Source organism: Oncorhynchus mykiss, chromosome 20 (genome assembly GCF_013265735.2).
Source record: "Oncorhynchus mykiss isolate Arlee chromosome 20, USDA_OmykA_1.1, whole genome shotgun sequence".
Classification (NCBI taxonomy): Eukaryota; Metazoa; Chordata; class Actinopteri; order Salmoniformes; family Salmonidae; genus Oncorhynchus; species Oncorhynchus mykiss.
In genome coordinates, this window is record NC_048584.1 from 30,080,997 (window position 1) to 30,105,514 (window position 24,518).

At 41.9% G+C, this 24,518-nt stretch overlaps 1 protein-coding gene across 3 annotated transcripts in view; it reads right to left on the reverse strand.

Annotated features, from left to right (window-relative positions):
• The window catches only part of fbxo11a (F-box protein 11a), a 33,589-nt gene extending 20,871 nt beyond the window's left edge, over positions 1 to 12,718 (reverse strand). For 2 of the 3 annotated variants that reach the window (XM_036956148.1, XM_036956149.1), the window contains exon 1: positions 12,372 to 12,711. In XM_036956148.1, coding sequence (XP_036812043.1) covers positions 12,372 to 12,459 — 88 coding nt within the window. In that variant the 5' untranslated portion in view covers positions 12,460 to 12,711. Of the gene's footprint in view, positions 1 to 12,371 lie in introns of all 3 variants that reach the window. The other variant, XR_005037977.1, reaches the window with a different exon arrangement.
• Positions 12,719 to 24,518: the final 11,800 nt, after the last annotated feature.

Consider the following 24,518-nt stretch of genomic DNA (forward strand, 5'->3'; position numbering starts at 1 on the left):
TTGCTTCAATGGAGTGATTAGGGACATGCAACTATAGTTTTCCTTCACAGAAAATAAATGAGCGTAACATATTCATCAGAAGACCACAGAAGTGCAAGGCTATTTGGCTAGCAGCCACACAAGTAAATGAGCGTACAATGAAAAAGCAAGGTGTTTTTTTCCCGCAAAAACGACACACGGCCATCCTATGTCTAATGTTTATCATAGAACGAATGTAGCCAGCTACGTTCCCTAATGTTTTGTCTAAAGTTAATCTGGTATTTTACCAGAGAAAAGTAGGCTGGCTAAGCCGAGAAAAGTAGCTACACATCAGCCAGAGAAATGTCTGCTGATAGAATGCCCGTTGGTGAATTCTCATCCAAGTGGAGAAGTGCAACTGAAGCACAGAATGTGTGATGCCGAGCAGAAAATAGAAGCAGCAGTTTACAAAACCCCGCTTTGTCATGGAAAGCACCTAATATCAACAGCTGTGCTGAACGGAGGAGGTTACAGAACCAAGAGAAACCGGCTAGCATGACTAGTGATGCACAATATCGGTGAACATATCGGAATTGGCTGATATTATCAAAAAAGATACACGTCAAATAACAATATTTGATGTGTTAAATAACACAGTTCTATTATAGAAAGTTGTGTGTTCTGAATTTGCAAGTGCAAGCCAAGCGCCACCACTACTATCAGTAGCACTGTCAAAGCTGTACAAAAAAAGTCTGCAGACACCAGCCACGAAAGATGTGTTTACAATACCGCATTGGTAATAAAGCATTATTTGTCCGACCGCAAGTAGCTAGCTAGCTTAAGCTTGGTACCAAGCTATCACCAATACAACCAGCCTGAAAACAATTAAAGGAAAGAATGAATGGGGCCATGTATCATGAGATTTTGAGTGAAAACCTCCTTCCATCAGCAAGGGCATTGAAGATGAAACGTGGCTGGGTCTTTCAGGATGACAATGATCCCAAACACACCGCCCGGGCAACGAAGGAGTGGCTTCGTAAGAAGCATTTCAAGGTCCTGGAGTGACCTAGCCAGTCTCCAGATCTCAACCCCATAGAAAATCTTTGGAGGGAGTTGAAAGTCTGTGTTGCTCAGCAACAGCCCCAAAACATCACTGCTCTAGAGGAGATCTGCATGGAGGAATGGGCCAAAATACCAGCAACAGTGTGTGAAAACCTTGTGAAGACTTACAGAAAACATTTGACCTCTGTCATTGCCAAGAAAGGGTATATAACAAGTATTGATTTTGTTATTGACCAAATACTTATTTTCCCAACATAATTAGCAAATAAATTCATTAAAAAATCCTACAATGTGATTTTCTGGATTTTTCCCCATCATTCTGTCTGTTATAGTTGAAGTGTACCTATGATGAAAATTACAGGCCTCTCATCTTTTTAAGTGGGAGAACTTGCACAATTGGTGGCTGACTAAATACTTTTTCCCCCACTGTATATCTATAATTCCATGTGTATAACTTGTATTATCATCTACATTTATGATGAGTATTTCTGTTGAATGATGTGGCTATGCAAAATCACTGGATGTTTTTGGAACTAGTGAATCTAATACGCCAATGTAAAAGTTCATATTTATATCAGAAAATCTGAGTTATCAAACAAAACATGCATGTACTGTGTAACATGAAGTCCTATGAGTGTCATCTGATGAAGATTATCAAAGGTTAGTGATTCATTTTATCTCTATATGTGCCTTTTCTCTCTCTCTATCTCTTTGGCTGGTAAAATTGGCTGTGTATTTTAGTGAGTTGTTGGTTACCTAACAATCGTTTGTGGTGCTTTCCCCGTAAATCCTATTTGAAATCGGACACTGTGGTGGGATTAACAACAAGACTACCTTGAAAACGATATAAGATACATGTATGTTTAAGGAATTTTAATTATGAGATTTCTGTTCTTTTGAATATGGCGCCATGTACTATCACTGGTTGTTGTTATATCGCTCCCGGTAACGGGATCTCAGCCATAAGAAGTTAAACAAGCTTGGAATGTGAAGCAATGAAATGGTGTATCAGCCTACTCAGTGACACCTACAGAACACAACTGAAGAATTTACGCACATATTAGCGTTGTAGCTCTTATTGCGGGACTGTGACTGTGTGAAAACACCTCCCCAGTCAGCTTATTGTGTGTATTGACATTCATTTTTCACTGTACAGCTTTACCTAACGATTGGGGATCAATGAAATTGGGTATCAGTCTACTCAATACCCAAGATATTCCTCAGAGTTAGACTCCAAAACATTCACGGAGTATTGTTTTTCCTCAGGTGTTCAATACACATAGGTTGACAAATGTGTCTCAATTCACAGTTGTTTCAGAGTCCCGCAATAAGAGCTATGACGCTAATGTTTTCTGGGTGTCACTGAGTAGACTGATACCTATGGATTGTGGATCAATGACATGGGGTAAGGCTGTACAATGGAATAAGTATGCCCCCAATGCAATTCTAAAATATAATACATCCAGTGTGATTTCAACAAATTGTCAAATTATTGTCTTTTGTTGATTTTATACAATAACATTGCAACCTCGTTTAGCATGATCCATTCAATTATGGCATAATTCCACAATTTGTATTCATTTGCATCACTGTCAATGACTTACTTTTATTTTGAAGGCTAACCGCAAAGTCCACTATTGTGGCTAGCTTCACATAGATGGGTCCGACCACCATTAATCAAATAACAACAGTCTTGTAAATTAGGGTTATTTTAGAAGACAACTAGCTAACTATATAGCTAGGTAACTATATAGCTACTGAAACAGATGTCATTTTGCTATGTTTTTGGGGAAGAACATTGTTTGCATCCATGAGCTAGCTAGCTTTTTTTTTATGACCCGATGGGTCAACAAGCTTATTTGTCAAATAGTGCTATTCGGCGTATATCTTTTTTGACACGCAAAGACCCAAATGCCGGTCCATAGAAATCCCGGTTGAGAATAAAACGACTCAACGAAACAGCAAGTAAGTAAAATAAATAGGTTTTGATTATGTTTTACTGGTAATGGGGACACACGTAAATGCCAACAAAATAACTTTTTGGTCAGTGTGGTGTGTGTGTGTGTAACCTTTATTTAGTAGGCAAGTCGGTTAAGAACAAATTCTTATTTACAACGACGGCTGGGCGACGCTGGGTCAACTGTGAGCCGCAGTATAGGACTCCCAATCACGGCCAGATGTGATACAGCCTGGATTCGAACCAGGGACTGTAGTGATGCCTCTTGCACTGGGATGCAGTGCCTTAGACCGCTGAGTCCATGTGTGTGTTTTAACTATTTAACTGTACTAGAATGCTTAACCTGTATCCCGTATCCGGGAGCGTAATTATAGCCTCAAGCTCATTAGCATAACGCAACGTTAACTATTCATGAAAATCGCAAATGAAATTAAATAAATATATTGGCTCACAAGCTTAGCCTTTTGTTAACAACACTGTCCTCTCAGCTTTTCAACCATAGCTACACAAGCATTTGTGTAAGAGTATTGATAGCTAGCATAGCATTAAGCCTAGCATTCAGCAGGCAACATTTTCACAAAAACAAGAAAAGCATTCAAATAAAATAATTTACCTTTGAAGAACTTCGAATGTTTTCAATGAGGAGACTCTCAGTTAGATAGCAAATGTTCAGTTTTTCCAAAAATATTATTTGTGTAGGAGAAATCGCTCCATTTTGTTCACGTTTGGCTAAGAAAACCCCCCGAAAATTCAGTCATTACAACGGCAAACTTTTTTCCAAATGAACTCCATAATATCGACAGAAACATGGCAAACGTTGTTTAGAATCAATCCTCAAGGTGTTTTTCACATATCTATTCGATGATAAATCACTCGTGGCAGTTTGGTTTCTCCTGTGTTCAAAATGGAAAAATGCACGCACCTGGAGATTACGCAATAGTTTCGACGGAGGACACCGAGCGGACACCTGGTAAATGTAGTCTCTTATGCTCAATTTTCCAATGATATGCCTACCAATACGTCACAATGCTGCAAACACCTTGGGGAAACGACAGAAAGTGTAGGCTCATGCCTTGCGCATTCACAGCCATATAAGGAGACATTGGAACACAGCGCATTCGAAATCTGGCTCACTTCCTGTATGAAATGTCATCTTGGTTTCGCCTGTAGCATTAGTTCTGTGGCACTCACAGACAATATCTCTGCAGTTTTGGAAACGTCAGAGTGTTTTCTTTCCAAAGCTGTCAATTATATGCATAGTCGAGCATCTTTTCGTGACAAAATATCTTGTTTAAAACGGGAACGTTTTTCATCCAAAAATGAAATACTGCCCCCAGAGGTTCAAGAGGTTAAAAGGCTGCTAAAATATAAAATATCGGTTATCAGTATCATTTTTTTCTTTGGCAAGGAAAATATAAAATATCAGTATCGGCCAAAAATGGCATATTGGTGCATCACTACTAGTGACGCAGTGACACATGGATGGTGGTGTATGCTGCTCACAGGTCATAGAATTATCAGAAGGGACCAAGCCCACTCACCAATTCTCAGTCTCCTCTCGAATCTATTTGACTTTTGTTATAGCATTGGCTATCCTCTCCTTTTAGCTGTAGTCATTTCCCACTGTGTTATTCAATCTCTGTCTCAGGTTCCTTGACAGCATGACATAAGATAAATATTACAATGCAGTGCACTAACAAATTCATAAACTAGTTAGGAATATGTGGCACTGGACATTTCACCGGAAACATTTTAATTTACCGGACATTTGAGAAATCTGTAGGACGCACATACACTGGGTGCATAACCTGATTAGGGTGTCCACCCACGGTGCTCAGAATGACAGAAATCACATTTAGATTATGACTCTAGGACAGTTGTGCGAAGACAGAGCCCAAATGCATACAACAACGAGGCCTAGGCTACATAAAAATAAAAAAAAACATTAAAAAGCAATGAGTCTGATGCAACATATCAGAATGTTTGGCTTATAATGTGAAGAAATACTAGTTTATCAACATTATAAGCGCACAAGGCAGAAGGATACGTGGGTATGTTCATTCCATAATGCAATTAGCTGGAAAACACTGTTGTCAAAAGGGCACCGCAGTTTCATGTAACAGTGATGAAAATATCCATTAGAAATGGAAAAAAAGAGGAGATCTAATAGGCTACTTTGAAGCAAGGTAAGACATGCCTCATACAGTTGAAGTCGGAAGTTTACATACACTTAGGCGGGAGTCATTAAAACTCATTTTTCAACCACTCCACAAATGTATTTTTGGCAAGTCAGTTAGGACATCTACTTTGTCCATGACAAGTAATTTTTCCAACAATTGTTTAGACAGATTATTTCACTGTGTCACAATTCCAGTGGGTCAGAAGTTTACATACACTAAATTGACTGTGCCTTTAAACAGCTTGGGAAATTTCAGAAAATGATGTCATGGCTTTGGACGCTTCTGATAGGCTAATTGACATCATTGGAGTCAATTCGAGGTGTACCTGTGGATGTATTTCAAGGTCTACTGTCAAACTCGGTGCCTCTTTGCTTGACATCATGGGAAAAATCACAAGAAATCAGCCAATACCTCAGAAGAAAAATTGTACACCTCTACCAGTCTGGTTCATCCTTGGGAGCAATTTCCAAATGCCTGAAGGTACCAAGTTCATCTGTAAAAACAATAGTACGCAAGTATAAACACCATGGGACCACGCAGCCGTCATACCGCTCAGGAAGGAAACATGTTCTGTCTCCTAGAGATGAACGTACTTGGTGCGAAAAGTGCAAATCAATCCCAGAACAACAGCAAAGGACCTTGTGTAGATGCTGGAGGAAACAGCTACAAAAGTATCTATATCCACAGTAAAACGAGTCCTATATCGACATAACCTGAAAGGCCGCTCAGCAAGGAAGAAGCCACTGCTCCAAAACCGCCATAAAAAAGCCAGACTACGGTTTGCAACTGCACATGGGGACAAAGATTGTACTTTTTGGAGAAATGTCCGATGAAACAAAAATAGAACTGTTTGGCCATAATTACCATAGTTATGTTTGGAGGAAGAAGGGGGGTGCTTGCAAGCCGAAGATTATCATCCCAACTGTGAAGCACGGGGGTGGCAGCATCATGTTGTGGGGGTGCTTTGCTGCAAGAGGGACTGGTGCACTTCATAAAATAGATGGAATCATGAGGTAGGAAGATTATGTGGATATATTAAAGTAACATCTCAAGACAGTCAGAAAGTTAAAGCTTGGATGCAAATGGTCTTCCAAATGGACAATGACCCCAAGCATACTTCAAAGTTGTGGCAAAATGGGACAAAAAAAAGGACAATGAAGTCAAGGTATTGGAGTGGCCATCACAAAGAAATACAACCTGACATAAATAATTCTCTCTAGTATTATTCTGACATTTTACATTCTTAAAATAAAAAGTGGTGATCCTAACTGACCTAAAACAGGGAATTTTTACTAGGATTAAATGTCAGGAATTGTGAGAAGAAAAAAAAACTGAGTTTAAATGTATTTGGCTAACGTGTATAAACTTCAGACATCAACTGTATGTATTAAAACGTTCAGGTTTCAAACGATGAAGTATATTTTCAAAATGCATAACCTACTACCTCCAGCTCATTGCAAAGTGGTGTGTGACATGCTGATGAAGCCTGCCTTCTGTTGCCGTTTGAGATGCTGCAGTAGCAGCTCTCGCACTGTGACAGATTCTCTGCTCTGTATCTATCTGTATGCTATACGGATAAGAGACAATATTTTAATTATGTACGCACGCGCCAATTTAATTCCACTAAGTTAACCAATAAGCATGTATTTCCATCAATTAATACGCTAAAAAGCATTATTTCACAATATAATTTCTCTCTTCTCCTTGACAATTGGCCGGGCTCAATTTTATTCATTGGCTTAACCATTATTTTTTTTTTAAATAGTCCTAAAACCAGTTATTACCGCGTAACCAAAACCTGGTTAGAGAGAGAATAAATACAAGGATATTGGCCAGCGAAGCTAGCTGCTGGATGAGAACTCCTCCTGACAGAAAGGAAATGAGTAGTGAATTAAGTAACCCCACAACAGCTTGCTCACATCTGGGCACAGCCCTTTTGCCCACAAGGAGGAGGCTTAAACACATTTAGATGGGTTACAAAGATCTCCCTAGAGTGTAGCAACAACAACAGAGCCAGCCTCGATCCTATCATGTCTCTGTGCCAGCAGCAGCTTTATGACTATTTAACTCTCCTGATGAGAGGTCAGATTCTAGGCCTCGATCAGGAGCAACAAAAATTAAGAGCCGTTTGGGAAAGTAGGTTATTGTAACACAAACAATAAAGAACATCGATCCCAGACCAGTCCTCCCACTACTAAACTTGTAATTTGTGACCTCCACTAGGTCTGAAAGACCATAAAAAGAAAAACACATCGTAGGTTCAGAAGCAGCAGGTCAGAACGTACCCCTGGAAAAGCCAAAAGGGTTATGCCTGGAAGACATAGGACAAATTATTTACATCAACATGACATTTATAGGAGCCTAAACGTCCTGTTGTACAAACAAGATATGTCAAATCAACTGGCTTGGTGAACTAGGCTACCTCTCAGGTCATCAGGGTCAGAAGAACTTCCATGTGTGTGTACATTGTGTAATTGTGTCACACAGAGACCCCCTAAAACCTTCCCTGTCAGATTGTATCAAGCCTAACCATAGGCACAAAAAATAGCTACATCATATGATAGGCCAATAATCAGCCATACATACATGTGGCTCTGGGCAAATATATATATATTTTACACAAAGAACAAAAATATAAACGCAACATGCAACAATTTCAAAGATTTTACTGAGTTACAGTTCATATAAAGAAAGTCTGTCAATTTAAATCAATTCATTAGGCCCTAATCTACAGATTTCACAGGGGCATAGGCCCAGGGGGCCAAGGCCCACCCACTGGGGAGCCAGGCCCAGCCAATCAGAATGGGCTTTTCCCCATAAAACGGCTTTAGTACAGACAGAAATACTCCTCAGTTTCATCAGCTGTCTGGGTGGCTTGTCTCAGATGATCCCGCAGGTGAAGAATGTCCATTGCTTGTGTTTCTTGCCCAAGCAAGTCTCTTCTCATTATCAGTGTCCTTTAGTTTTATTTTTTATTTTTTTATTTTACCTTTATTTAACCAGGCAAGTCAGTTAAGAACAAATTCTTATTTTCAATGACGGCCTGGGAACAGTGGGTTAACTGCCTGTTCAGGGGCAGAACGACAGATTTGTACCTTGTCAGCTCGGGGGTTTGAACTCGCAACCTTCCGGTTACTAGTCCGACGCTCTAACCACTAGGCTACGCTGCCGCCCCAGTAGTGGTTCATTTGCAGCAATTTGACCATGAAGGCCTGATTCACAGTCATCTCCTCTGAACAGTTAATGTTGAGATGTGTCTGTTACTTGAACTCTGTGAAGCATTTATTTGGGCTGCAATTTCTGAGGCTGGTAACTAATGAACTTATCCTCGACAGCAGAGGTAACTCTGGGTCTTACTTTCCTGTGGAAGTCCTCATGAAAGCCAGTTTCTTTATAGCACTTGATAATTTTTGCGACTGCACTTGAAGAAACTTTCAAAGTTATTGAAATGTTCCAGATTGACTGACCTTCATGTCTTAAAGTAATGATGGACTGTTGTTTCTCTTTGCTCATTTGATCTGTTGTCATAATATGGACTTTGTCTTATACAGAAGATGGCACTGTTTGGTAAACCACTGCTACCTTGTCACAACACCACTGATTGGTTCAAACGTATTAAGGAAAGAAATTCCACAAATTAACAAGGCACACCTGTTAATTGAAATGCATTTCAGGTGACTACCTCCTCATGAAGCTGGTTGAGAGAATGCCAAGAGTGTGCAAAGCTGTCATCAATGCCAAGGGTGGCTAGTTTGAAGAATCTGAAATATATTTTTGATTTGTGTAACACTTTTTTGGTTACTACATGATTCCATATGTGTTATTTCATAATTTTTATGTTTTCACTATTATTCCACAATGTAGAAAATAGTAAAAATAAACAAAAACCCTGGAATGAGAAGGTGTGTCCAAACGTTTGACTGGTACCATATATAGAATTGAGACAGTCTGCTGTTCCCTGAGGAGGGAATGAATCCTAACATTTGGGAGGGCTGCAACAGATGAAAAAAGTTCAGTCCCTTGTAGAAATGTTGCAGCCTTCTGGCAATTTTGCACAGAGCCTTCTAACAAGTCAGAGTATGATATTTTCATTGGCTAAAACTTTCAAGCAGCTGTGTGGTGCTACTGAGCTTTCTCTCTGATTAGATTGTGTCACATGTAAAGCGCAATGCAGTCCATTGGGAGAACCATTCAAACTACATAGTAGGCCTATACATGAAACACAGAATAAAATGAATGTCCCATAAAAAAGCTGACAGACCATATATTACAAATTGTGAAGATCAATTTCTGAAACGTATCGACCACTGTCTGCACAATCTAATGGGTTTGTTTATGACAAAAGACTGTTAAACTTTGACCATATGTGTAGACACTCTTTACATCTCCTGCAATGACTGCAGACCGTTTACCTTCACCAGGTGAATAACAAAAGGTCCATTCAGCCTGGAGGATCCATAACATATGAATCCATAGGCTAACTGTTGCCAATCAAAACCACCCAAGCTGGGAGCTCCTAGCTCCAGCAAACTGTCTGTTGCTCTGGTAGCAAGGCTGCTCTCCCAGGCTACTAGTCCAGTAACCACTACAAACACTGTCTCTGCTTAGCTCACTACAACATCATCTCTAGTCTTCTACAACAAGTGCATCCCAAACACAAGTGGCACTAAAGCAACTAACTCATTAGGCCTAAAAGCCATACATACAGTCTATTCAAAACACAGTACACAGAAAAGCCAACCGATTCCCTGCTGTTGACAAACAACCATTACAAAGGACATAGTGTGTCGCATTGCACTCCACTTTTGTTATAGCACAAAAAATGCATCCTTGCTGGGAAAAAAACAAGACCAGAGTTCGGATCATGGGGATGATGGGGAGGAGACAGTAAAAACCTCATCAGGAAGAAGCAGGGTTCACTTAATCAATACAGTCTAACGAAAGAGTATAGCTGCATTGTTCCTGTGCCCCACTAGTTAGTAATCAAACTGATCAATGGATATGGGCAGTAGGGCCAGGACAATACCAGTATTGTAATATTTTTTCCATGGCAAAAATGAAGACGTGAAGCACACTAAACTCTTCGGTCCTTTAAAAACCTGCTGTATGTAAAATAGTGTGCTATAGCTTGGAAAATAAATACATGTGACTTTAGATGACAACATAATGATGTTTTTTTCCAACATTAAGTCCGCTTCTTGTTTCGTTTCCTTGCCGAGTATCACGATACTGGTATCATCCCGACCCTGTTTTAAAGACTTTGCCAAATTCTGATAAATAACATTTCAGGTTTTTAGGGTACAAAAACAAAGGCGGCTCTAATTTAATAGGATACCATGGATTGGGAACAGTTTAAGAGGTGGCAGCATGACCAAAAACAAAACAGTGTTCCTCTCTTTCAGGCTGATGAAGAATGCAAATGTCTATATGTAGGCAGCAGTGACAGCATCAAACACTCTTATTGCACTTCATAGCTGTGTTTCCCTAAGGCTGCTTTTAGACAGGCAGACTAATTGTTTTTTTTCTTCACTCATTGTTCAAAAGACCAATCAGATCAGCTCTGAAAAGATCTGATGCGATTGGTCAAAATAACAATTAGCAGGAAAAAATATAATAATTGGCTGCCTGTCTAAACACCCTAAATACTTCATTAGGAAAATACACATTAGTACAGAGTGCCCTCTTTTCTAACAATTGGAGGTAGTTGTATTAAAAAAGGATGTGGTAGTACCTCTCTGCTTGGTCATGCTGTCTGTCACATGATGAGTACCCCATAACTTATACCCAATTTATTTTAGATGTCATTTTGACCAATCAGATCAGCGCCTTTGCCAATAATTGGGCAACGCAGCCAATATAGCCTAGCTAGCTAACATTACATGTACCTCTTCACTTCGGAGGCCTCAAACCATCATGTGAACAGCTGCCTTGACTATTTTGAAGCCTCCTCAACCACCGTGACTTGTATGGCTTATCCTATTACTGATCATACTTACACGTTAATGTTCACAAAAACGTAGCTGGCAAATTGACTCAAATCTAATTAGACCAAGAAAAATGAGAATCGTCTAGCTAACGTTCGCACCAAAATAGAGGAGTATGTTAGCACTCAAAGCTCTGACGGTCGGTCCCAAGTGAATTTCCCCTGCTTTTGTGAATTAGCTCGCTTTGTCTAACCATCAGCTGTCAACGTACCAGTAACTAGACGACTGCTGTCATCGGAGATCGTCGCACATAGAACCTAAACGTTGTTTACATTTGAAAGGTTAGCTTTCGTAAGAGTGCCTGGTTACCCCATTGTGTGCCTCGGTACAACGCCGGTGGGTGTCCTCAAAAATGGATACTAATCCTAACACAACCAGGCCTTGGTTAAGGTGTTGAGACGCCACACAGACCAATGTGTTAGTTACTTTAGATGCGTCAAGCGAATTTAGCACGCTACTAACGTTAGCTGTCTACGCCAACGAGAGTAGCTAGCCTTAGCCACAGCTAAAACGTGATTTATTCATCTAGTTATTTTCTCTACAATTTGTGACCAGCAACAGTAGCTAGCTGCATTGGCTAGATGGTTAATGTTAGCTAGCTAACCAGCCAACAAATCACAACTCTAGAGAACGCAACATTGGTTAAACTAGTAACGGGGAATACGTAATGACATAACTAAAATTGTCCTCTACATAATGTGCAAATAACAATTAAGTAATGTTCACTTCGACAATTTCCTAATTGTTATTTAAACAAAGGCGTAGCTACTAGCTAGTTGGCTAGCTAGCCGTCTACCAATAACGTCCGTCATGTGTTGCCAATTTGCTCGTTACGTTAACGTACTACTAGTTCACTTAGCTGGCTAACTTTATACCCGTAAAAACTAACGTTAGCGAGACTAGAAATACTAAGACATCTACAAGAGACTGACTAACCATTATTTACAATGTGTTTGAGTATTATCTTCTACGATCTGTAGCTAGTCAAGATCAGCAAGGACTAGTTTAGGTCTAGGAACAAACCAAACAAAGCGCGGCCTTAAGGATTGCGGACAGAGCAAGATGCCTCGATGTTTCCTACCGTCTCAACCAAAAGGGAAATGTTTTCAACCCTAATTTTGAAAATCAACCTGACAACACGCAATCGTTCAACTTGAGTCACGTAATTAACGTGTCTGTAAAGGTTTGAAATGGGCCCAATTAGCTTAGCGACTACATTAAATGCATTACCTCTTTCCTGGTTGTTCCTTTCCGGCTGTACCGGGCGCGGCCTCGACACTCGCCTGGGTCTTCTGCTGGTTGCTCTGACGGAGTTCATTTGGGGTATTTAGAATTTAAAAGAAAAACCGAACCCTTCGCTGCAGTTGGAACGACGTCTAAGCACGCAATCTAAAATGTTTTTTTCTTAAACATTGCTCAATAAGTCACCCCTTTCCTGCGGCTTGAGAAAAAAATGTATATATTTGCGTTGCCCCTGCAACCCTTGCTCAGCTGCGTTTTGCTATTGCAGGAGGAGCCATTAGCGCAGAGACCGTCCGACAACAAGAAAATTGAACATCAATCACATGGGAAGAACTTCCACCAATAGCACATCGTAGTTCGACGTTTTTTCTTGCAACTGCAAACATGAATGTGTGTCTGAAAATGGCTGAGAATGAAACAAAGTATATTATGGGCTCACGTTACCTTTAAACTATTATTAGCCTACTGTAGCCTAATCATCACTATTATGTGTGATAGTTCTAGGCTGGAACCAAACCCGACACACCCTGTGAGTCTCCTGTTCAGAACAGCCTTTCGAGATATATAGACATTATTCAGTACAGGGTAGGTAGTAACCCACAATAGGGATTGAAGAACATATGGCTAAAGAAGCCCACTCCATTTCAAAGTATTATTTGCCAATTCATCTATCGGAAAATAGAATTGGTCAATGTGGGTTCCTTGTGTTGTCTGAAGTAGAAGCCAGTATAGGTTTATTATTACAGTCCTGACATATCTGGCACAATGCCTTGCATAACGATATCTAAACAAGCACCTGATTGACTCCTGTAGGATAGACTGGATTACCCTTTTCTTTCCCCCCTGACAACACAGGATTGTGCACAGGGTTTGGATAACAGGTGTGCTAGAGGGGTCATCAAATCAGGGCCCCTCAGAAGAATTTTAATACCAATATGCCCCCCCCCCCCCCCCACAATTTTCAAAGATATCAATGTGTGGCACCCATAAGACACCTCGTCGTGCACCCCAAGAGTCAATGTGTAATTCAAACCCTGAGTTTGTGTGCCACTGCCAGTGATTGACTCAGTGCTTAGAAGGAACTAATAAGCCTACAGACAGACATCACTACTCCTGTACATGGTCTTTCTCACAGCTCAGCTGTCTATGTAAATCACTGTAATAAAAACATACTTTATCAATCACCAGTGTTGAACTTCACCTCACAGCTGAGGTCTTCTCCTTTGTGGTCAGCTGTCATTAATTTGAGTTCCTGACTGACAGCTGTATAGACCACATGTTGTGTGGTTGGTGGCTGGCTGATTGTGACCCAAATGGCACTCTATTCCCTATTTAGTGCACTACTTTTGAACAGGGCCCAGAGGTCATTTGGGATGCAAATGCCCATGGCAAATACTGTCTGTTAAGTAATTGCCATCAATGAACTACAACAAGCGGTGGCCACATTTTATGCATAGGGATGATGGGTCTCTCTGACTGAGCATATCCAGTAGTAGGCCGTCCTGCTACTAATTCTGAGCTCTAGTGTTAATTATTGAGAGAATGCTCAGGTCTCATTGAATGCTCTTTGTACTTGTGTATTTGTCATAGTGTGGTAAACATTCTGAGAGTTAGATATTGAGTTTCAATGCCTTTATTCAATGGGCAGTTTATTTGTGAAATTTCTGAACAAAGCTCATTCATGATTAAATATTTCAGTGAAATAGTGATCATTCAAGTGTTAATGTGTGGGACCTTGAATGCAGTGTTTCTCCTATATTCATTTAGCAGTGGCGGGCCGCCGCAAAATCTTTAGAATTGCAGGAAATTATGAGCTTTGAAACTGCATTTAAAAAAAAAATATCAGCCCCGTGGCAAAACGTGTAGGAATGCAGGAAACAAGCAACATTTTGTCTCTGAGACCAAGAGGTGAGCCTCTAAAATCTTTGGTCGGAAGCCACGCAATTGGCCATGCCCGCCCTGCGCTAACTTTGCCACCGCTGCTGAAAAAAGTCCTAGAGGAAACACTGGAATGGCATCATGAATAATATACATTTGACTGAGAGGAGGTAGCCTATCTATTCATGTACTCTAGTCTAGTGAATGTTCACTCACAGATGGAGCCATATTGAGGCATCATGCTCTGATTTCCTCATTGCGAAGGGTTAGTAATGTCACGTAGGAAAGAACGCCATCTGTTGGGAGGTAATGATGATGCCACGTAAACCTCAAACCTAGGACTGCCCCCTGTGGTGTATTCATTAGTCAGACAATGTTGCTAACAGTTTCAAACTTTTGCAATGGAAGCTGTTTACTCCAAACCAAAAGATCAGGGGTGTATTCATTATGGAAACCGTATACCATTTAAGAAGCAAACGATACGGGGAGGAACCTACCTGAATTTGTTCAATAAAAACTCTTGTTTACATTTTCTGTTGAAAAACTTTTTGCAACAATCTGTGTAATGATTACACCCCAGATGTCATATAATGAAAAGAGGTACATATCACAGATGGATGCAAATCTTCTACTGATTTGATTTTTCTAATTGTTCAATCCTTTATGGGCTGTGGGAAGAGACTACTAATTGTTCCAGTCTCAGTCAGCTCCCTCTTTGACAACAGCAATATCAACAGCACCATCAACAAACTACAGCAGCAGTGAGATACCCACTCTGCTCAAAGGCCCGGTGCAGTCAAAACCTTGATTACCTGGGTTTTATATTTCCATACTATGATCACACATCACACTACTGCTCCCGGGTGGCACAGCGGTCTAAGGTCCTGCATCTCAGTGTTAGAGCTGTCACTACAGACCGTGGTTCAGCAGTCTAAGGCACTGCATCTCAATGTTAGAGGTGTCACTACAGACCCTGGTTCAGCGGTCTAAGGCACTGCATCTCAGTGTTAGAGGTGTCACTACAGACCCTGGTTCAGCGGTCTAAGGCCCTGCATCTCAGTGTTAGAGGTGTCACTACAGACCCTGGTTCAGCGGTCTAAGGCACTGCATCTCAGTGTTAGAGGTGTCACTACAGACCCTGGTTCAGCGGTCTAAGGCCCTGCATCTCAGTGTTAGAGCTGTCACTACAGACCCTGGTTCAGCGGTCTAAGGCCCTGCATCTCAGTGTTAGAGGTGTCACTACAGACCCTGGTTCAGCGGGCTAAGGCACTGCATCTCAGTGTTAGAGGTGTCACTACAGACCCTGGTTCAGCGGTCTAAGGCCCTGCATCTCAGTGTTAGAGCTGTCACTACAGACCCTGGTTCAACGGTCTAAGGCACTGCATCTCAGTGTTAGAGGTGTCACTACAGACCCTGGTTCAGCGGTCTAAGGCCCTGCATCTCAGTGTTAGAGCTGTTACTACAGACCCTGGTTCAGCGGTCTAAGGCCCTGCATCTCAGTGTTAGAGCTGTCACTACAGACCCTGGTTCAGCGGTCTAAGGCCCTGCATCTCAGTGTTAGAGGTGTCACTACAGACCCTGGTTCAGTGGTCTAAGGCACTGCATCTCAGTGTTAGAGGTGTCACTACAGACCCTGGTTCAGCGGTCTAAGGCACTGCATCTCAGTGTTAGAGGTGTCACTAGAGACCCTGGTACAGCGGTCTAAGGCACTGCATCTCAGTGTTAGAGGTGCCACTACAGACCCTGGTTCAGCGGTCTAAGGCACTGCATCTCAGTGTTAGAGGTGTCACTACAGACCCTGGTTCAGCGGTCTGAGGCACTGCATCTCAGTGCTTGAGGCGTCACTACAAACACCCTGGTTTGATTCCTGGCTGTATCACAACCAGCTGTGAATGGGAGTCCCATAGGGGGGTGCACAATTGGCACGGGTTTGGCCGGTGTAGGCCATCATTGTAAATAACAATTTGTTCTTTAACTGCCTTGCCTAGTTAAATAAAGGTTCAATAAAAAATTGCTGTGTATTTCTTACATAATCTTATCTCTTTGCTGTAGTGTATAGCCATGAAATAATATTTTGTAAGAGAGGGCATTCCTTCATTCTGGACATGATAACTTAAAACCCACTAGAGTCGATGTCCGCACCCCCACTGAAATGTAATTAGCATAATAACAAAATCCCCATTAAAATATGTCAGTTTAAGCTAGAGATAAGCTAGAGAAGCCAGCAGAACATCCCACCTCAGATCCTGACCATAGCCTCGACATCACAGCAGGACAGATAAATGAAGAACCCCAAGCCCAGGGGACCCCACGCCCTCCTAGCACCCCCACCCCTCCCCCGTCAAACAAGCCACAGATCATCAAACAAGAAATATATACAAGAAAATACACTTTTTCCCAAACACACAGTGTCTAAACTCTAGTGTCCAAACACCCAGCGTGCCCTAGACCTTCTGTATGAGGACCAATTAGGGTCACCCAGCCAAATAATGATAAACACAGGCACAGCACTCAAGGGAGTGATTGAAAAGGCTTCTTCTACATTCCTCCACGCACAAGTGGTTATCTCCACCCTGCTACCACAAAAAGACTTCTACCCTGCTACCATGCAGCGGGTAAACGCAAGTATTTCCCGTGACTGTGCCTCAAAATCTAATGTTTACCTGGCTCACCACTTCACCCTAGACTTGAACAGCCTTTACGACCAGGTCCACCAATACAAGGCAGCAGTGCCCACCTTCACCAGGACCCTAAAGGACATCGCCCTCAACCGCAGCCCTAATAACTCACACAGGAGCAACAGTTCAACGGACACCCCGCCCAGACCAGCGAGACACTCTCCCAGACCTGCGGGACCCCCCAGGACCTACACCTAGAGGATCAATGCTGAGAGGACCTACATCCAGACCACAGCACCACCAGCCACATCCACACCCCCACCCTGACCAATCAATACTCCCCCAAACCAACCATGCCCACACCCCATGCCCACACCTCTCCTCAGGCCCACTCAGATCAGACCTATGCCCCTCCTGCCCCCCAACTCTGCAAAGAGGGCCTCAACATGAAAATCACACATACGCCCAGGCCGTGAGCAGGCAAACAGAAGCAACCCCACTCTTACACTAGCCCAAGCCATTGGCATGTATCAGATGCTCAGCAGGCTCTGCTCATACTTACTGGTCTGAGGCCAAACCACAGGACTAACAACATTGGATACTTTATGGAACACAAACCTTCACTATCTCATCCTGGAATATCCAAGGCCTAAAGAGCAGGAACCTGGAATTCACCAAAAAAATTTAAATACAGACATTGTCATCCTACAAGAAACATGGTATAGAGGAGACGGACCCACTGGTTGCCCTCTAGGTTACAGAGAGTTGGTAGTTCCATCTACCAAACTACCAGGTGCGAAACAGGGAAGGTACTCAGGGGGGTATGCTAATCTGGTATAGAAAAGACCTAACTCATCTATTATTTATTTATTTATTTATTTTCACCTTCATTTAACCAGGTAGGCCAGTTGAGAACAAGTTCTCATTTAAAACTGTGACCTGGCCAAGATAAAGCAAAGCAGTGCGACAAAAATAACTACACAGAGTTACACATAAACAAACGTACAGTCAATAACACAAAATGACATTTAAAAAAGAACAATTATTACATGAACTATTACATTAATCAAAACAGAAACATTTGGCTTGAAATTCAAAAGGGCATTTCATTTTTTTAACTAGGAAAGTCAGTTAACAACTAATTCTTATTTACAATGACGGCCTACCCCGGCCAAGCCCAGATGACACTGGGCCAATTGTGCACCACCTTATGGGACTCCCAATCACGGCCAGATGTGATGCAGCCTGGATTCGAACCAGGGACTGCAGGCCAGCAGGCCAGCCTCCTGTGATGCCTCTTGCACTGAGATGCACTGCCTTAGACTGCTACGCTACTCGGGAGCCCAATGATCTCAACAGAGAAAAATGTCCTCCTGTGTGCTACCTATAGTCCCCCCACTAGAATCCCCATACCTTAATGAAGGCAGCTTCTCCATCCTAGACGAGGACATCAATCCTTTCCAGGGACATCTACTAGTATGTGGTGACCTAAATGCCAGAACTGGACAAAAACCTGACACCCTTAACACACAGGGGGACAAACGCATACCTGAAGGTGACAGCATTCCCTCCCACATATGCCCCTCCCCCCTTAGACACAACTACGACAACATAACCAGCAAAAACAGGTCACAACTCTTGCAGCTTTGTTGCACGCTGGGTAAGTGCATAGTCAACGGTAGGCTTCGAGGGGACTCCTACGGTAGGTACACCTATAGCTCATCTCTTGGCAGTAGTATTGTAGACTACGTTATCACCGACCTCAACCCAGAGTCTCTCAGAGCGTTTACAGTCAGCCCACTGACACTCTGATCAGATCACAGCAAAATCACAATCTACTTGAACGGAGTAAGAATCAAGCATGAGGCATCAAAGCCGAACAAACTACATACTATTAAGAAATTGTATAGATGGAAGGAGGGTAGTGTATTAACCTATCAACAAACAATTGGCCAACAACATAACTTAGAAGTAGAAAGCCTGAACAATATATTTGCCCTTCAGCTGACATATCAAACGTAAGTTCTGGCAGAAAACCTAAGACAACTAACAATGAGAAATGGTTTGATGAAAAATGTAAAAACCCAAGAAAGAAATTGATTAAACCTATCCAACCAAAAACACAGAGAACCAGAAAACCTTCACTATGGTGGAACACAAAAACAATACGGAAATACACAAAGAAAAAAGAAGGAACAGAATGACAGAAAACAGCTCATTGTGATTGAGGAATCCATAGAAACAAATCACTTCCTGGAAAATTGGAACACACTAAACAAACAACACAAAAGAGCTATCTATCCAAAATGGAGATGTATGGATAAACCACTTCTCCAACCTTTTCGGCCATATAACAAAGAACCAAGGGCAAAAAACATATAGCAGTGCATTCAGAAAGTATTCAGACCCCTTGACGTTTTCCACATTTTGTTACGTTACAGCCTTATTCTAAAATGGATCAAATCAAATATATTCCTCATCAATCTATACACAACACCCCATAATGACAAAGCGAAAATAGTTTTTTTGAAATGTTTGCTAATTTATTAAATGTAAAAAACAGAAATACCTTATTTACATAAGTATTCAGATCCTTTGCTATGAGACTCGAAATTGAACTCAGGTGCAGCCTGTTTCCATTGATCATCCTTGAGATGTTCCTACAACTTGATTGGAGTTCACCTGTGGTAAATTAAATTGATTGGACATGATTTGGAAAGGCACACACCTGTCTATATAAACTCCCACAGTTGACAGTGCATGTCAGAGCAAAAACCAAGCCATGAGGTCAAGGGAATTGTCCATAGAACTCCGAGACATGATTGTGTCGAGGCACAGATCTGGGGAAGGGTACCAAAAAATGTCTGCAGCATTGAAGGTCCCCAAAACATAGTGGCCTCCATCATTCTTAAATGGAATAAGTTAGGAACCACCAAGACTCTTCCTAGAGCTAGCCGCCCGGCCAAACTGAGCAATCGAGGGAGAAGGGCCTTGGTCAGGGAGGTGACCAAGAATCCGATGGTCACTCTGACAGAGCTCCAGAGTTTCTATGTGGAGATGGGAGAACATTTCAGAAGGACAACCATCTCTGCAGCACTCCACCAATCAGGCCTTTATGGTAGAGTGGCCAGACGGAAGCCACTCCTCAGTAAAACGCACATGACAGCCCACTTGTAGTTTGCCAAAAGGCACCTAAAGACTCTCAGACCCTGATAAACAAGATTCTCTGCTCTGATGAAACCAAGATTGAACTCTTTGGCCTGAATGCCAAGCGTCACATCTGGAGGAAACCTGGCTCCATCCCTACGGTGAAGCATGGTGGCATCCTGTTGTGGGGAAGCTTTTCAGCGGCAGGGACTGGGAGATTGGTCAGGAGCAAAGAAAAGATGAACGGAGCAAAGTACTGAGAGATTCTTGATGAAAACTTGCTCCAGAGTGCTCAGGACCTCATTCTGGGGTGAAGGTTGATCATCCAATAGGACAACGACCCATAGCACACAGCCAAGACAAAGCAGGAGTGGCTTCGGGACAAGTCTCTGAATGTCCTTGAGTGGAACAGCCAGAGCCCGGACTTGAACCCAATCAAACATCTCTGGAGAGACCTGAAAATAGCTGTGCAGCGACACTCCCCATCCAACCCGACAGAGCTTGAGAGGATCTGCAGAGAAGAATGGGAGAAACTCCCCAAATACAGGTGTGCCAAGCTTGTAGCGTCATACCCAAGAAGACTTGAGGCTGGAATCGCTGTCTAAGGTGCTTCAACAAAGTACTGAGTACTGAATACTTATGTAAATGTAATATTTCAGCTTTGTATTTTTTATGAATTTCTTAACCTGTTTTTGCTTTGTCATTATGGGGTATTGTGTGTAGATTGATGAGGGGGGGAAAAAACAATTTAATCCATTTGAGAATAAGGCGTAACGTAACAAAATGTGGAAAAAGGCCAGGGGTCTGAATACTTTCCGAATGCAATATACATGATCATTTACAAAACTTAGAATCAGCTATTAAAGACTAGCAGAACCCAGTAGACTCTCCAATTACATTGGTTGAGCTACAGGATAAAATGCAAACCCTCCAACTCAAAAAGGCCTGTGGTGTTGATGGTATACTAAACAATATTCAAATGGGCAATTCTTAAACTCTTCAACATCATCCTCAGCTCTGGCATATTCTCTAATATTTAGAACCAAGGCCGGATCACCCCAATCCACAAAACTGGAGACAAATTTGACCCCAATAATTACCTTGAACTATGCGTCAGCACCAATATCAGAAACAATCCTCTGCAGTATCATCAAATCAACATTTATTTGTCACGTGTGCCGAATACAACAGGTGTAGTAGACCTTACAGTGAAATGCTTACTTACAGGCTCTAACCAATAGTGCAAAAAAGGTATTAGGTGAACAATAGGTAAGTAAAGAAATAAAAACAACAGTAAAAATGCAGTTTAAAACAGTAGCGAGGCTATATACAGACACCGGTTAGTCAGGCTGATTGGGGGAGTATGTACATGTAGATATGGTTAAAGTGACTATGCATATATGATGAACAGAGAGTAGCAGTAGCGTATAGAGGGGTTGGCGGGACACAATGCAGATAGCCCGGTTAGCCAATGTGCGGGAGCACTGGTTGGTCGGGCCAATATGTACATATGTAAATCAACAGCAGACTCCAACATTTTCTCAGTGAAAACAATGTCCTGAGCAAATGTCAAATTTGCTTCTTACCAAAATACCGCACAATAGACCACGTGTACACTCTGCATACCCTTATTAACAAACAAACAAAAGCAAAGTCTTCTCATGCTTTGTTGATTTCAAAAAAGCTTTTGGCTCAATTTGGCAAGAGGGTATGCTATACAAATTGATGGAAAGCGGTGTTGGGGGGAAAGCATATGACATTATAAAATCAATGTACACAAACAACAAGTGTGCAGTTGAAATGGGCAATAAACACACAGATGTCTTTCTTCAGGGCAGTGGGGTGAGACAGGGATGCAGCTTGAGCCCCACCCTCTTCAGCATGTATATCAATGAATTGGCGAGGCCGCTAGAACAGTCTGCAGCACCTGCCCTCACCCTACTAGAATCCGAAGTCAAATGTCTACTGTTTGCAGATGATCTGGTGCTTCTATCCCCAACCAAGGAGGGCCTACAGCAGCACCTAGATTTTCTGCCCAGATTCTGTCAGACTTGGGCCCAGACAGTGAATCTCAGTAAGACAAAAATAATTGTGTTCCAAAAAAGGTCCAGTAGCCAGGCAACATACAAATTCTATCTAGCCACTGTTGCCCTAGAGCACACACCTACCTCAGCTTATACATCAACACCGCAGGTAACTTCCACAAGGCTGTGAAAGATCTAAGAGACAAGGCAAGAAGGGCTTTCTATGCCATCAAAAAGGAACATAAAACTCAACATCCCAATTAGGATCTGGCTAAAAGTACTTCAATCAGTTATCAAACCCATTGCCTTCTATGGTGGTGAGGCCTGGGGTCCACTCACCAACCAATAATTCACAAAATGGGACAAACACCCAATTGAAAAAATATACTTAGTGTACAACGCAAAACCCCAAACAATCCATGCAGAGCATAATTAGGATTATACCCGCTAGTTATCAAAATCCAGAAAATATGTGTTAAAATCTACAACCACCTAAAAGGAAGCGATGCCCACACATTCCACAATAATGCCATCAGCTACAGAGAGTGTCCCCTCAGCCAGGTGATTCTGGGGCTCTATTCAGAAATGCAAATAGACCCCACAGCCTCAGGACAGAAACACATTTCGACCAACCAAATTTTAAGGAAGCAAAAACATAACTATTTGACACTTTGGAAAGAATCAATCAAATAACAGAGCAAATAGGAATACTATCTGACCCTGAACAGAGAGTACACAGTGACAGAATACCTGACCAATGTGACTGACCCCAAATTTATGAAAATTCTTGACTATGTACAGACTGAGTGAGCATAGCCTTGCTTTTGAGAGGCCGCCATAGGAAGAAGAAAGGCTATGTGCCCACTGCCCACAAAATGAGGTGCAAACTTAGCTGCACTTGCTAAACTCCTGCCAAATTTATGTCCACTTTAGAGATATATATTTCCCACAGACCCACAAAGAATTTCAAAACAAATCAAACATTGATAAACTCCCATATTTGTTAGGCGAAATACCGCAGTGTGCATTCACAGCTGCAAGATTTGTGGCCCATTGCCATGAGAAAAGGGCAACCATTAAAGAACTATCAACATTGTAAATACAACCTATATTTATCTGTTTATTTATTTTCCCTTCCAAACTTCAACTACATTCACATTGTTACAACACTGTACATAGCCAATAATATAACATTTAAAATGTCAATATTCTTTAAAAACTTTATTTTTTAAACTTTATTTATTTCCCTTTTGTTTACTGTCTATCCATTTGCTTTGGCAACGTAAACATATGTTTCCCATGCCAATAAAGCCTTTGAATTGAATTGAGATCTGTTTTTCTGCATTGGATGCGTCTCAATCCACTGCCTCCTCCGATGTCGCTCATCCGCACCTGCGGTGAAAGGTGACAGAGCTAGAGCAATGTTAGTCAAACCATGAGACATCCAAAAACAATGGTCCTTCTCACAATCGTCTGTAGCGTCTGAACGGTTTGTCTATAACCTATTATGAACCCTCTGGAAAGTTGAGACTCTCACGAACACCATGGTGTTGCTCAATGACCCCGACAAACATCTTTGGGACTCTAAAGTCGACACAGCCGATCTGTCGACTTCTGTCTGTAGCGTCCGAACAGTTGGGGCTACACACTAATATAATTCCTCAGTGTAAAGGTGAGACTCTCACGAACAGGGCTTAGACTGTAATGGGTTATTAACCAGGAAAATACTAATTAGAGATGAATAAAACAGGTTTATCTGTGTTACATCACCAAGTTTAGAAGTAAACTCATTGATAAAAGAACGTTTAACTACTAGAGCACATATGTCAGAGTCAAGGCCCGCGGGCCACATCCGGCCCGCAAGAAGGTTTTTTACGGCCCCTGGGATGATCTTGATTTATTATTAGAACCGGCCCGCAGCAAGCCGGCAGCCCGCAGATCTTTTACACGCACCAATACTACATTTCCCACAATGCAAAGGTGACGCACCGAGCAGTAGGCTGCTTCATTTCAATATTTATTGGCACAGCAGTCGTCAGCATCACAGTAAAATTAACTTTCAGATACCCATCAAAAATGGCAAAACGGAAGGTGGATACTGAGAACCGGGGGTTTCAAACAAGGTGGGAGTCGGAGTATATGTTCACGAAGGTAGCTGGAAAACCTGTGTGTCTTCTGTGTGGAGAAAGTGTGGCGGTACTGAAAGAGTATAATCTGAGACGACATTATGAAACGAAACACGCGGACACACACGCGGACGCAACTGTCAAGGCCAGTTTTATTTTGGCAGAAGAGATCGCTAAATCAGCCCGGCCATTTACGGAGGGGGATTTCATCAAAAACTGCATGATTAAAGTTTGTGACGAAGTTTGCCCAGAAAAAAGGCAACTCTTTTTAAATGTGAGTCTGAGCAGAAACACCATTGCCGAGAGAGTAGACCAGTTGTCCATCAATCTAAAAGAGCAGCT